The 16156-nt window shown below is 38.4% G+C and overlaps 1 protein-coding gene across 2 annotated transcripts in view; it reads left to right on the top strand.

The window, feature by feature from the left end:
* The window catches only part of LOC126484601 (spliceosome-associated protein CWC27 homolog), a 124452-nt gene that overhangs the window by 88987 nt on the left and 19309 nt on the right, over window positions 1–16156 (top strand). Inside the window, exons 5-6 of one of the 2 annotated variants that reach the window (XM_050108168.1) lie at window positions 9453–9740; window positions 10106–10261. In XM_050108168.1, coding sequence (XP_049964125.1) covers window positions 9453–9740; window positions 10106–10261 — 444 coding nt within the window. Of the gene's footprint in view, window positions 1–9452; window positions 9745–10105; window positions 10262–16156 lie in introns of both variants that reach the window. The other variant, XM_050108167.1, reaches the window with a different exon arrangement.

Here is a 16156-nt window from a genome sequence, read left to right as displayed (position 1 = left end):
GCTTTATCTCTCCAGTCATCCACCTTCTTCCATAATGCCACCATCCAGCCACAGAGGAGTCCTGTGACTCAATACCACCCGGGACTGGAGCAATTGAATCACATTGTCCTCCAGGATTTTGAGCACCTCTCATTGTGCCCTGAAATGACTAATGTCCTACCCACTATCCTGTCCACCACTCCCCCAGTGCTGTTTTATTACAATGATCATTTCACACTATGTAGGTGGGTGGCAACAAAATATTTTCACATTCAGAGGAGAAAGTTGGTGATTGAAATTTTGTGAAAAGATCCTGCAGAAATGAAAAATGTCTTTTGTTTTAATGATTGCCACTCCAACAAGCGTATCAAATCTATGATGCTTACCCCCTACTTCACAATAATACAAATCAAACCGCCCTTTCTTGAACTTTTTTGATGTCCTCCATCAATCCTAATCAGTGCAGATGCCACACCGCACAGCAGTACTCCAGAAGAGGATTGACAATGGTAGTGTAGGCAGTCTCTTTAGTAGACATGTTGCATGTTCTAAGTATTCTGCCAATAAAATGTAGTCTTTGGTTTGCTTTCCAATGATTTCAGTTTAAGTTATTCATACTTGTAATCTTAAGTATTTAGTTGGCAATGGAAACAAACTTTGACAATATAATGTAATTGGATAGATAAAAAATATACTCACCAAGTGGTGGCAGAACACACACGTAAAAGAAGGTTATAATTAGGCAAGCTTTCAGAGCCAGTAGCTCCTTCTTCATGCAGAATGGTTGAAGGGGAAGGAAGGAAGAAGGGTGAAGGTTAAGGACTGGAGATGTTTGGAAAGAGGGTAAATTTTGGAAAAGTCACCCAGAACCGCTTGTCAGGCTAGACTTACCAAACAGGATGAGAAGGAAAGATAGTCTCATTCTGTCCAGTAAGTCTCCTCTGACCTGTGGTTCTGGGTGACTTTTCTGAAATTTACCCCCTTTTCATAGTCCTCTCCAGTCCTTTTCCATCACCCCTTTCCTTTCCACTTCAACCCTTGTGCCTGAAGAAGGAGCCACCGACTCCGTAAGCTTGCCCAATTATAACCTTCTTTTATGTATGTGTTCTGCCGACGCTTGGTGAGTAGATCTTTTTATCTATCCAATTACATTGTGTGTGTTTAGTTTAACTGACAACCTTTAGATTTACGTGATTTATCATGTAATCAAAATTTAATGGATTTGATATAGTTCTCTTATGGATGACCTCACACTTTTCATTATTTGGGGTCAATTTCCATTTTTTGTTCCATACATATACTTTGTCTAAATCATTCTGAAATGGATTCTGATCTTCTAATGACTTTATTAGACAGTAAATGCTATAATCATCTGCAAACAATCTAAGGTGGTTGTTCATATTGTCTCCTAAATCATTTGTATGGATTGTGAGCTGCAGAGGGTCTATAACACTTCCTGGGGAAACACTTGACATCACTTCTGTTTTACTTGATTATTTTCTGTGAATTACTACAGTTGTGACCTTTCTGACAGGTACTTATTAATCCAGTTGCACAACTGAGATAACGTTTCATGGACACTCAACTTGATTAGAAGTCACGTGTGAGGAACGGTGTCAAAAGCTTTCTGGAAATCTAGAAATATGGAATCAATTTGAGGTCCCCTGGTGATAGCACTCATTACTTCATGTGAATAAAGAACTTATTGTTATATTATAACAAATAAGCCCTCGGTCACAAATATTAAATCAAAATTGACCTGGTTTCAACGCTACTATGAGCGTCATCTTCAGAATTAGACTAACTGTACTAAAACATTCGGTATATAGTACATTAAGAAAATTAAAGTTTGTACTGACTCGAAAAGATGCAGTTCTCACAAGTCACATATTAAAAAAGATCTAAGCCGGAAAGGCGACGTCATGAACACTTGTGAGATGGCGAGCCGCTAAGGGCTGCTCGTACTGTGAACAAGGGTTGCAACCCTACACTACACCAAGGATATCTACGAGGTTCACTTCAAAATAAATACACACTATTTTTGTTTTTAAATCCATCTTTTATTCTACATGTTTGAAAGTTTTACAGTGTGTAGATACATACTTTTGGAACAATATTTTCATTTTTCCACATAATTTCCATCCCTCTCAACTGCCTTACACCATCTTGGAACCAGCGTCTGTATACCCGCACGGTAAAATTCTGGACCAACCTGTTGGAGCCGCTGTTTGACAGCGTGCACAAGGGAGTCATCATCTTCAAACCTTGTTCCATGAAGAGAGTCTTTCAGTTTCCCAAAGAGATGATAGTCACATGGAGCCAGGTCAGGACTGTAAGGCGGGTGTTTCAGTGTTGTCCAACCGACTTTTGTGATCGCTTCCGGGTTTTTTGACTGACATGTGGCGGTGCATTATCGTTCAATAGCAAAACATCCTGCTTTTGCCCATGTGGTCGAACACGACTCAGTCGAGCTTGAAGTTTCTTCAATGTTGTCACACATGCATCAGAATTTGTGGTGGTTCCACTTGGCATGATGTCCACAAGCAAGAGTCCTTCAAAAATCGAAAAACACAATTGCCATAACTTTTCCAGCAGAAGGTGTGGTTTTGAATTTTTTTTTTCCTTGGGTGAATTTGTATGACGCCACTCTATTGATTGCCTCTTTGTCTCTGGTGAAAAATGATGGAGCCACGTTTCATCACCTGTCACAATTCTTCCAAGAAATTCGTGTCCACCATTCTCGTACTGTTCCAAAAGTTCGCTGCATACCGTTTTTCTTGTTTCTTTGTGAGGCGCTGTCAACATCCTGGGAACCCACTCGGCACAAACCTTTTTTAATGCCAACATTTTCAGTATTCTGCAAACACTTCCTTCCCCTTTCCCAACATAGCTTGACAATTCATTCACGGTGATGCGTCTGTCAGCAGTCACCAATCTCTGCACGTTGTCTGAAGTGTGTGCAGTACAAGGCCTGCCGCTGTGAGGACAATCCTCAATATTGCCGTACCCACATTCTTCACGTAACCTGCTTGCCCACCGACTAACTGTACTGCAATCGACAGCAGCATCTCCATACACCTTTTTCAACCTCTTGTGGATATTTCCCACTGTCTCGTTTTCATAGCACAGGACTTCTATGACAGCACATTGCTTCTGATGAACGTCAAGTGTAGCAGCCATCTTGAAGACATGCTGTGACTGCGCCACTCACGGGAACAGGTTGAACTAAGTTTGAAAACAAGGAGGAAGGATGTATCTACACACTGTAAAACTTTCACACATGCAGAATGAAAACTGTATTTTTACAAAAATAGTGTGCATTTCTTTTTGAGTGACCCTCGTACTTCTAAGTCACTCATGTTGGCAGCTGTTCTTGAATCGAATTCTGGAACATTTATGTCATCTTCTCTGGTGAAGGAATTTTGGAAAACGATGTTTAGTTACTCTGTTTTAGTGGCACTATCATTTCTAAAATTACCATTGCTAGAGCGCTAAGCAGATGTTTATTGTCTTGCCACTGGTGTACTCCACAAATGACCCGATTCTCTTTGGATTTTCTGCTATATTTTGAGATTTATTGTGGAAGCTATTAAAAGCATCTCACAATGAAGTCCAAGTAAAATTCGCACTTCCGTAAAAGATTTCCAATCTTGACAATTGTGCATTCTTTTAAATTTGGCATGCTTTTTTCATTGCTTCTGCAACAGTGTTCTGACCTGTTCTGTGTACCCTGTAGATCAGTACAATCTCTCATTAATTTATTTGATATATACCTCTCAGTTGCCATTGATACTGTTTCTTCAAGTTGGTGTTACAGTATTCAGTCTTGCTACAACAACCTGGTGGTCAATAATCCCTGTATCCATCATGATACTGTATATATGCTCGGATTGTTTGTTACTAAGAGGTCATGTATGTTTTCTAAACCATTTACTGTTCAAGTGGGCTCATGAAATAGTTGTTCGAAGTAATTATTGGAGGAAGCATTCAATGTCCTTTCAGATGACATTTTATGCCTATCTCTGTGTGCAGTACTCAATAAATATACAGTGCATAAAAAGCAGTGGTCATGGGGCTACCCTTATAAGTGTGAAGCTCTTGGAGACAGAATATTATCAGTGACAAAGAGAAACATTAGCTTACTTAGAAACATTTGGAGCTGGTATATGCTGCTGACAGCTGAGGCCAGTAACTTTTGGATTGCTGTAACTTTCTGGGGGCACTCCATTAGTACCAGTAGTTCCTCTTGGAAGCAGATAAGACTGGAGACAGGAGACTCTCTTGAGCTCTTCTACTGTGTAGTTATGGGAATTTGCGACTCCTTCCACTGGTTTTTGCTGTCAATTGAAAGCTGACTCCAGGGGGAAAACTAACTTTTGAAGAATCTCCTCATGTACAAGCACATATTGGCAGCATTCAATAGGTCATTTTTGAATCTTGTCTGTGAGAGGTGAAAGGTGCTGAGCTTTTTGTAATAGCATGAAATACAGTAAGTCATAGAGCACTGCTGTGTGCAGATCATCTGAGTGGTCGGCACACGGCTGCAGCATGCAAGAGAGAGTGTGAATACACTATGCATAATTTTGCGTAAGTTGCCGATGGTGACCGATGATGCATCGCCTAATGACAAGACCAACTGAGCCTTTGTCTATGGCCACATGGATGTCAGGCATCCTCACTGTCTTACTTATAGGTTGAGAATGTGCAATATGTGCATGTGCTGGGCAATCCATTACCAGCAGAATTGGGCAAAATTTACTCGAATAAGAATGCAAGTAAAAATTATTGTTTGTTGTTCATGAATAACAAATCAAAACATTTCAAAATGGTTCAAATGGCTCTGAGCACTATGGGACTCAACTGCTGAGGTCGTTAGTCCCCTAGAACTTAGAACTAGTTAAACCTAACTAACCTAAGGACATCACAAACATCCATGCCCGAGGCAGGATTCGAACCTGCGACCGTGGCGGTCTCGCGGTTCCAGACTGCAGCGCCTTTAACCGCACGGCCACTTCGGCCGGCTCAAAACATTTATTCAAAACATTATTCATTTGTGCAAATGAAACATTTAGTTGTCATTCGTAAAAAAAAATTACTAATAATGAATAAAAAAAATTATTGTTTTGGCTTTTAAATTAGTGTTCATATCGGCTCTTTTTTCAAACACATCATCAGAAAGTTTATGAAAAGGAAAGTTGCCCTCACCATATAGCAGAGATACTGAGTCGCAGATAGGCACAAATCTATCCTGGATTTTCCATTGTTTGATTCATCAGAAAGTTTAATTGATTTTCAAAGTTTTACCATTGTGACACATTAAAGAAAATATGTTCCACACATACTAAGAGGATATCGGTGAGCAATATCTCCTGAAATCATCTTTATTTCAGGATAACAACATAAGACTTATAAATCACAATCTTCTAATTACAAATAGAAAAATCATCAATTTTGCTGATTTTGTGGCAGATAACTTCATTTGTTGTGACTCCTTGTTAGCTTCATCTCCAAATCACATTCAGAATAAATTTTCTTTTTATGTCATAACATCGTTTGGAACTCAAGGCTCAATTTCTTCAACATTTATTTGGGTATAATATGACTGTAGTTTGTTCTAAGCCATCTTTGGGGACCGAGTGAGGTGGCGTAGTGGTTAGCACACTGGACTCGCATTCGGGAGGCCAACAGTTCAATCCTGCATCTGGCCACCCTGATTAAGGTTCTCCGTAATTCCCTAAATCACTTCAGGAAAATGCTGGGATGGTTCCTTTGAAAGGGCACGGCCGACTTCCTTCTCCATCCTTCCCTAATCCGACGAGACCAATGACCTCGTAGTTTGGTCTCCTCTCCGAAATCAACCCAACCCCTCGTTTGGTCACCAACAGCAATACAGGTGAACTGTTTGTTTTTAAATTGTGGGTAAGGCATTGCAGCAATAATTGCAGTTGGTGTAGAAAGGTGAAATTAGTCTTCCAGTTGCCTTTTGGAACCTTCTTAATAAAAAAATTATCACTGTACTGTAATATTATGAACTCTTTTTGTGTTCTCAAACCCAGTCTCTCTTCCAAAATTTTTCAATCTCCAAGCTCTATATAACTGCACAGATACCTGAAAGATAAGAAAACTGTTCCATCTTAAAACAGCAAAATCTTTCAAAGCTAGCTCTAAAACATTTTAGGATGGCTTCAAATGTCCAACAGCATTCCAAAAGCATTTCAGGAGACTTCAGATTTTAAGTCTTTTGATGTTAGTCATTAGCAACCACTGAGTTCTTATTTTGTTCCACTTATTTTGTAGCACAGCAAACACTAATGAGACACCCATATCCAATAGTGTTAGCAGTCTTGATACAGTGAAGTTGTTGCAGGTTAAGAGTTTCTGTTGGCTGCTTTCTCATCTGTGGCTACTTTATGCAAAGCATTCCCAGATGTTAGCAGGGGAAGTGCAGGCAAGGGCAGCCTTAGTTGAATTGGGCCTCTTCTGTAGTGTAACTGCTAAGGCTACCCACATACCAAGCATTTTTATCTTGCATTTGTTATTCTGTAAAGCAAGTAAAGCTGTGCTGAACCCGAAGGTTGGTCTGAACGCTACAGTACTTTACTAGGCATAGTGGTGTGCCTTATACTTGCTCCCACCTCTGAATCAACTTATACGGCTAGTTCAGCTAGTTAGAGGGGAACTTACAAGTCAACATTTACTCCAAAACATGGCACAGCTTGATGTGGCATTTTGCTCATTGTTTGAGGTGAAAGAAGCCATAAGTAGCAGAAAACTCATAGGACCAGTGGGGGTCGAACCCCATGCCTTTAGCTTTGTAGTTTGGAACTTAACCCACTGAATACATTTCTGTATAAAACATTAATAAGTTATTTATCAAATATAAACTGCACTGATCCAAGGGAAAAAACACTAAAATTTTGTACAAGAAGTAAACAAATAAATCACAATGGCGTTCTAAGTGATTCATTATGTAAGTTATGAGTGGTAAATAGGTACGGAAAAAAAATCATTTTATTTCATGACCAAATTCAGTGTTTTTATTGCCAAATTTGCATTATTTTTTGCCAGAATTTATTTATTTATCTATTTATTTATTTATTTTACCGAATTCCACGCTTCTTGCAAAATTCTGTATTTCTTCCCAAAATCCGTGTTGTTTTTGCCAAACTCTTTGTTGTTTTCCTTTTTCCAAATTTGGTGGTGTGGCGGGGTCTATGTTTTTTGCCAAATTCGGTGTTTTTTGCCAAATTTGGTATTTTTGCCAAATTCAGTGTTGTTTGGTGTTTTGCCAAATTTTGTGTTTTTTAGCAAATTTGGAGCTCTTTTGCAAAATTTTGTGGTTTTTTAAGGAAATCTCATGGTGTTTTTTGCCAGATTCAGTGGTGTTTTTTTTTTGCCAGATTTGGTGGTGTCTTTTGTCACATTCATCCCCCATCCCCCTCCCCCCTCCTTTATTTTAAGATCCTACACAAATCCCCAATCTCGAGGAGGGTAAAAGCCAAAATGCAATTGTAACATTCAGTAATTATCTGCTACAATTAGTAGTAAGTTGCCATGTTTATTTTTATAACTTCGTATAAATTGCAAAATTACAAATTTTGCAAATGTAGTAAAAGTCACCAATTTCACATTATTCTGCTAAAAACTGTTAATTTTGTGCTATTTTTTTCATTATCATTTTTGCATAATATTCCTGCCCCTAACAATGAACAACAAATAGTTATTTGAATTCACTGAGAAGAATAGTCCCTTTCTACAGGAATAGTTTATTTACAGTAAATTTGTTTCAATGATCTCCTTACTTGCATAGTTGTCGAGGTAGAAATAAATTTGAATAATGCTCATCTTGGCTTGCCACTATGCCTTGTGCTTCCTCCGTCTTTCCAGTCACTACAGTTAACTTTATCAACTGTAATAGGTCCTCGTAGTTCATTTGCTCAATTTACTGGTGAGAGCCATCAGTATAGCTTAAGTGAAGTTTTTTTGTTAATTATAGACAAAATTGACAATTATAATCAGTTGTCACATTCATCAACCTAATTTTTTTTTTCTATCGTTAACATATCTCATTGTCAGCACAATTTCAGCTGCAGTCTGAATGCAAACCTTATTTCATCAGCTAATCATTCATGCAAATTTACATTTCCACACCTAACGTGGAGGCCCTCAAGAACATTCAGTATTTGATTATCCCTTCAATTTTCGTTATAAATAATCATACAGAGTCATTGTGGTATATTTGGCGAATCTCGGTATATAGCATGCACATTAGAAAATTTACAGATAAAAAAGTTTTAATTCTTAATGCACTCCAGTGCTTGCTGGACCCATTAGTACCACTGCATTGTGCTAGAGCTGTGTAGAGCCCATGTTTCTTTAGGAGTGTGTCCAGCCCATGCGTGCTCAGTGACTGCATGCCCCTGTTTGGGCGAGTGAGGAAACTATCGGTCTCATGCTTCCACACATACTGCAAAGCGAGTGGTGGGGAATGAACTCTGCTCATGCTGGTTCGCCACGTGGATGCAGTGCTGTAGTAAATAACTTCCACTGTGATCTGTTATTGCTAACTTTTTCCACTGACTCAGCATTCGTGTGTGTCTGGCAGCTAAGTGCCCATTAATGAGGCATTCAGTTGGAAACCCGATGCAGTGTTATGGCCCTATAAAACCACACCACAGCCTTAGCACTGCAAAGCATTAACTAAGGATAGCAGAAAATTAATAACTCATAGATCACAGATTGCTAATGGCCAAGGTTATCCTTAAAAACATGCCTCATAAACCCTCCAATAGATATTCGCATCTACACGGGCTTTCACCTGCAGATTATAATTACACAAATATCTGCAACTTCACAAACATCTGCACTTAGGATAATGTACAAAGGAGCTGAAGAATATGCACAAATTCTGTGCTGAAAATCGGTTATCAGAAGTTCTCAAGTTTTTTTAATGGCTTTTAGCACAAGATACAAATGAAGTGACATTATCAGTTTACCATTTTATTTGCTTTTGATCATACCATAGTTTAAGATGAGATTCAAAGCAATTTCTATTTTCACAAATATACCTCATTCTCCACATGTAAAGTGACAAATACTCACCTTAGAACAAAAAAATATGCCCTTCAGTTGTGATAGTAGAATAAATAATACACCAAAAAAGTGATGGGTATTTTGCTTTTGAAAAAAGGTACACATAAAAAAATCTGCAATTACTTGAGTTAAAGATATAAACTATGCTTTAATATTACGTTTTTTTATGAATGTTATTAGATAAATATGTTTGCTGATAATAGAAGATCAATCATAAAGTACCTTTTTTTATGACACTCTTCTTCTGTCACATTAAAGATCAGTTCATGTACAGGATTGTTTCAGCATTCTTTCTCACTACCACTGTCACTTGAGCAGGATATTATTTATCAAATAAATTAAAAATCACTGTCATACTTAGATATATGTGTTATTGACAGGAATTTCAAACTTCTATCTTTTGGTGAAGAAGCAGAGGAAGATGAAGAGGAAAATGAGGTAGCCAATAAAATGTATGCTGGACGTAGCAAGTCAACACATGATGTTCTCAATGATCCAAAATTAAGTGCAGTGCCTGCAGTAGATATGAATCAGAAAACAAAAAAGAATAAGAATGAAGTGAGAAGTGAAAATGATGAAGATAATAGTAATGCTTCAGCAAGTGAGGAATCAGCTTTGAGTGGTGATGAAGATGTTTCGAAGAGAGGTTGGAACTCGGATGAAGAAAAGCAAGTACAGTTTATTATTATTATACAGTTTTAAAAGTTGTGGTCTAGTGAAATAAAATGTGGCTCAAAAGACTGAAACTTCTTGACTCTAAACTTTCAGTACCTTATTGAGAAGATATAATTCAGCCTTATTAGTTAAATCTGTGATTATTGTTTAGGTTATTATTAAATGTATGGACTACTTCATTCTCTCTCTCTCTCTCTCTCTCTCTCTCTCTCTGTCTGTGTGTGTGTGTGTGTGTGTGTGTGTGTGTGTGTGTTTGTGTGTGTGTGTGTGTGTGTGCATTTTGTCTGTTTTATTGAATCAAATATTGCCTACACTATTTTTGTTAGGTTTACGTCTGAATAATTATTTTTTTTGTCAGGAAGGAAACAGAAAATATACGGAAAAAGTTAAAAACTGAATATTCTAAAACTGATCAATCTCACAAAAAAACTGTTCCTGATGCAAAGGAATCTGAAAGTGAAGGGGAAGATTATTATTTGGGTCAAGAGCAAGATAAAGAGAGGAAAAGAAAAATGTAAGTATACTCTACAGTTTCACTTTTCTTTTAAAAGAAATTTATTGGCCTCCACTTTGTAATGGGAGATTCATGTAGCATCACACAGGTACTTTCTTTGGTCACTAAGGATTGAGTCCACTTGGCACGCACAGGTTGGACAAAGGTATGTCACCCTTGAAGGGGTCATTGCAAGCACATGTCTACATGCTCATTTCACAGTTAAGTTGTTGAGCTGGGCTCCATCAAGAAACTTGCTACTGTCCTTGAACTCCTCCACCTGCCCCATCAACTAGCTTCTCCCATTTGCTACAGTTTGCATTAAACACACTATATCGCGATTTGTGCAGTCTTTTAAAGTGCAATGTAGATTTCATGATGGCATCTTGGCAACTGCTACTATCTCACTGAGTACTGTTCCTTAAGAATGGCGGTGATACTCTGTAGCTTCACAGTATTTAGGACTGTCTTATTTGTCACCTGGTGCCTCATTATTATGCCTAGAATATTTTGTAAGCACTGCAGATGAAAGGTGTTGAGCTTATTTTTTTGTTTAGGATATGATGTCCACATCTTATCTCCATGCAAGAGGGTGCTCAGCACACATACTTGGTATACAAATATTTTTGTGCTCACTGCAAGGTGTTTGTTGTCCCTTACTCTCTTGCAAAACTTCCTAAAAGTGTTGGATGCTTTGCACATCTGTCTCATCATACAGAGAGAGATCTTCTAACACTAATGACACAAGGTAGCAAAATTTGTCAGCTATATCAAATAGAGAGCCATCTGTTATTATGACAGACAAAACCATGTATCCTTGCGCCATTACCACAATCTTCTTTACACTCACAGACATAGAGAAAAGCTTACATGCAGTAGCAAATTATTTATCGATAAGGCTTTGAAGGTTGTCTTGAGTTTGCACTAAAAATGCTGTATTGTCACAAAATAAGATGTTTTTTCCAAGTTAGTCCTCACAGTAGCTCTTGGATCTAAGTAGTGAGCTGATGTAAAGTTTCCAGTCAACTGTGATGTGTTAGTAGAGGTCATGGTTTGTTTCACTGAAAGCAACTATGAGAAGTATCAGGATGAATATATTAAACAAGTTTGGGGCCAATTTACAGACCTCATGAACATCTCTTTACACAACAAAAAGATCAGATCGGCTTTTACCATCTTAAGGAGTTTGTGAGGACACTCTGTCTTCACTAGTGAAGTATACAGTACCTCCCTGTTGATTGGTCAGATGCTTTATGTAGGTCAATCAAGGCAATGTACAAGGGTGTCTTTTGCTCTAACCATTTTTTTCTGAATTTGCCTAAGTGTGAAGATCGTATCAACAGTAGAGCACTGTGCTCAAAACACACCTTGAAACTTAGGGTGCACATACTTGGGGGGCTTCTCAAGTCTGCCCAACACCAATCTGGCAAACACTTTTCTGATGATATGCAGCAAAGAAATTTAATTTTAGCAATTGCAATCATTGTGATTTAGAAGTTATATGTTAAGAAAGATATGATTATCATGTAAAAATTAATCTCCTTGTCCTGCATGTCATTCATTGAGCCACAGCATTCTGTGCTTGTAAGCATGAAGTGAAACAATCATGAATGTATGACAAGTTAACTAAAAATCAGCCATTTTAAATTGCATATTGACAGCACACCGTTAGCTAAGATTAACAATAATTTTGCCTGTGTAACGTTGATCCTGGACGCCATTTACTCTACTTGTACAAGAAGTGCTATAGTTCTATAAACAAGTAAGTCAGTAAAGACACCAAAAAAACTCCTGCTTTTCCAATTATGTGGTTGAAATCTGTTTATCTGCCTTTTCACATTTGAAGCACATAAATATAAATATGTGGGAACTTGTCAAAAGGAAATAACTAGAAATAACTCTCTATATGTGGTTTATGCACAGAGCTGTTATTTTACTGATGACATTATTTCATATAGCTTGAGCAGAAATCCTTGTGGAAGAATTAATGCTTTTATTTTATTATTGAAGTTCTGAAAATTTCCTCTTTCATATCCAATGTATGTGGAGTGCTTGCTTGTTTTAAGTCCTTGCATTGGAATAATGGATCATGTACCATGGACCTCGCTGTTGGTGGGGTGGCCTGCGTGCCTCAGCAATACAGTTGGTTGTACTGTAGGTGCAACCACAATGGAGGGTATCTGTTGAGAAGCCAGACTAACATGTATTTCCTGAAGAGGGACAGCAGCCTTTTCAGCAGTTGCAGGGACAACGGTCTGGATGATTGACTGATCTGGCATTGTATCATCAACGAAGACAGCGTTGCTCAAGAATGCTAAAGACTAGATGGGTAGGTAACATAGCTGAAAGCAAGGGGAAATTACAGCCGTAATTTTTCCTGAGGGCGTGCAGCTCTACTGTATGGTTAAATGATGATGGTGTCCTCTTGGGTAAAGTAGTTCAGAGGTAAAATAGTCCCCCATTTGGTTCTTTGCACAGTAACTACTCAGAAGGATGTCATCATCAAGAGAAACAAAACTGGCATTCTGTAGATCAGAGCATGAAATGAAATTTTAGACCCTTTAATTAGGCAGGTTGGTTAGAAAATTTGAAAAGGGAAGGGGTAGGCTGACGTTTAACGTAGTGGGAATTAGCGAAGTTCAGTGGCAGGAGGAACAGGTCTTCTGGTCAGGTGAATACAGGGTTCCAAATAAAAAGTCACATTGGGGTAATGCAGTAGTGGGTCTAGTGATGAATAAGAAAATAGGAATGGGGGTGAGCTACTATGAACAGCGTAGTGAACACATTATCGTAGCCAAGATATATATGTAGCCCACACTTACTGCAGTAGTACGAATTTGTATGCCAACTACCTCTGCTGATGATGAATATATTGAAGAAATGTATGATGAGAGAGAAGAAATTAATTCGATAGTAGGAAAAGGAAGAGAAGGAAAAATAGTAGTTGAATGAAGACTGGGGGAAAGGAATGAAAGAGGAAGCTGCCTTGTAGAATTTTGCACAGAGCATAATTCAATCATTGGATTAAGACTTGTAAGCACTGGAAGGTTTCAGAATGATTATATAATGGTAAGACAGAGATTTTGGAACCAGATTTTAAACTGCAAGACGTTTACAGGTGCAGATGTGGACCATGACCACAATTTAATGGTTATGAACTGTAGATTAAAACTTAAGAAATTGCATAAAGGTAGGACATTAAGGAGATGGGACCTGGATAAGTTGAAAGAACCAGATGTTGTTGAGAGTTTCAGAGGAAGCATTGGGCAATGGTTGACTAGAACAGGAGAAAGGAATACAGTAGAAGACAAATGAGCAACTTTAAGAGATGAAAAATGAAGGCACCAGAAGATCAAATGGGTAAAAGGATGAGACCTAATAGAAATCCTTGGATAACAGTGAAGATATTGAATTTAATTAATGGAAGGAGAAAATATAAATGTGCAGCAAATGAAGCAGATGGAAGGAAATACAAACGTCTACAAAATTATATTGACAGGGAGTTGTTGTGGTCTTCAGTCCTGAAACTGGTTTGTTGCCGCTCTCCATGCCACTCTATCCTGTGCGAGCTTCTTCTTCTCCCAGTACTTACTGAAACCTACATCCTTCTGAATCTGCTGAGTGTATTCATCTCTTGGTCTCCCTCTACGATTTTTACCCTCCACACTGCCCTCCAATGCTCAATTTGTGATCCCTTGATGCCTCAGAATATGTCCTACCAACCGGTCCCTTCTTTTTGTCAAGTTGTGCCACAAACTCCTCCTCTCTCCAATTCTGTTCAATACGTCCTCAGTAGTTATGTGATCTACCCATCTAATCTTCAGCATTCTTCTGTAGCACCACATTTCAAAAGATTCTATTCTCTTCTCGTCCAAACTATTTATTGTCCATGTTTCACTTCCATACATGGCTACACTCCATACAGATACTTTCAGAAACGACTTCCTGACACTTAAATCTATACTCGATGTTAACAAATTTGTCTTCTTCAGAAATGCTTTCCTTGCCATTGCCCGTCTACATTTTATATCCTCTCTACTTCGACCATCATCAGTTATTTTGCTCCCCAAATAGCAAAACTCCTTTACTACTTTAAGTGTCTCATTTCCTAATCTAATTCCCTCAGCATCACCTGAGTTAACTCGACTACATTCCATTATCCTCATTTTGCTTTTGTTGATGTTCATCTTATATCCTCCTTTCAAGACACTGTCCATTCCATTCAACTGCTCTTCCAAGTCCTTTGCTGTCTCTGACAGAATTACAATGTCATTGGTGAACCTCAAAGTTTTTATTTCTTCTCCATGGATTTTATTGCCTACTCCGAATTTTTCTTTTGTTTCCTTTACTGCTTGCTCAATATACATATTGAATAACATCGGGGAGAGACTACAACCCTGTCTCACTCCCTTCCCAACCACTGCTTCCCTTTCACGTCCCTCGACTCTTATAACTGCCATCTGCTTTCTGTACAAATTGTAAATAGCCTTTCGCTCCCTGTATTTTACCCCTACCAACTTTAGAATTTAAAAGAGAATATTCCAGTCAACATTGTCAAAAGCTTTCTCTAAGTCTACAAATGCTAGAAATGTAGGTTTGCCTTTCTTTAATCTTTCTTCTAAGATAAGTCATAGGGTCAGTATTGCCTCACGTGTTCCAACATTTTTACAGAATCCAAACTGATCTTCCCCGAGGTCCGCTTCCACCAGTTTTTCCATTCGTCTGTAAAGAATTCGCGTTAGTATTTTGCAGCTGTGACTTATTAAACTGATAGTTCGGTAATTTTCACATCTGTCAACACTTGCTTTCTTTGGGATTTGAATTATTATATTCTTCTTGAAGTCTGAGGGTATTTCACCTGTCTCATACATCTTGCTCACTAGATGGTAGAGTTTTGTCAGGACTGGCTCTCCCAAGGATGTCAGTAGTTCTAATGGAATGTTGTCTACTCCTGGGGCCTTGTTTCGACTCAGGTCTTTCAGTGCTCTGTCAAACTCTTCACGCAGTATTGTATCTCCCATTTCATCTTCATCTACATCCTCTTCCATTTCCATAATATTGTCCTTAAGTACATCACCCTTGTATAGACCCTCAATATACTCCTTCCACCTTTCTGCTTTCCCTTCTTTGCTTAGAACTGGGTTTCCACCTGAGCTCTTGATATTCATACAAGTGGCTCTCTTTTCTCCAAAGGTCTTTTTAAATTTCCTGTAGGCAGTATTTATCTTACCCCTAGTGAGATAAGCCTCTACGTCCTTACATTTGTCCTCTAGCCATCCCTGCTTAGCCATTTTGCACTTCCTGTCGATCTCATTTTTGAGACGTTTGTATTCCTTTTTGCCTGCTTCATTTTCTGCATTTTTGTATTTTCTCTTTCCATCAATTAAATTCAATATTTCCTCTGTTACCCAAGGAATTCTACTAGCCCTCGTCTTTTTACCTACTTGATCCTCTGCTGCCTCTACTACTTCATCCCTCAGAGCTATCCATTCTTCTTTTACTATATTTCTTTCCCCCATTCCTGTCAATTGTTCCCTTATGCTCTCCCTGAAACTCTGTACAACCTCTCATTTAGTCAGTTTATCCAGGTCGCATATTCTTAAATTCCCACCTTTTTGCAGTTTCTTCAGTTTTAATCTACAGTTCATAACCATAGATTGTGGTCAGAGCCCACATCTGCCCCTGGAAATGTCTTACAATTTAAAACCTGGTTCCTAAATCTCTGTCTTACCATTATATAATCTATCTGATACCTTCTAGGGTCTCCAGGATGCTTCCATGTATACGACCTTCTTTTATGATTCTTGAACCAAGTGTTAGCTGTGATTAAGTTCTGCTCTGTGCAAAATTCTACCAGACGGCTTCCTCTTTCATTTCTTACCCCCAATCCATATTCACCCACTATGTTTCCTTCTC

This window comes from Schistocerca serialis, chromosome 6 (assembly GCF_023864345.2).
Source record: "Schistocerca serialis cubense isolate TAMUIC-IGC-003099 chromosome 6, iqSchSeri2.2, whole genome shotgun sequence".
Lineage (NCBI taxonomy): Eukaryota > Metazoa > Arthropoda > Insecta > Orthoptera > Acrididae > Schistocerca > Schistocerca serialis.
Note: the sequence above shows the minus strand (reverse complement) of the source record. Positions and strands in the feature narration are given on the sequence as shown.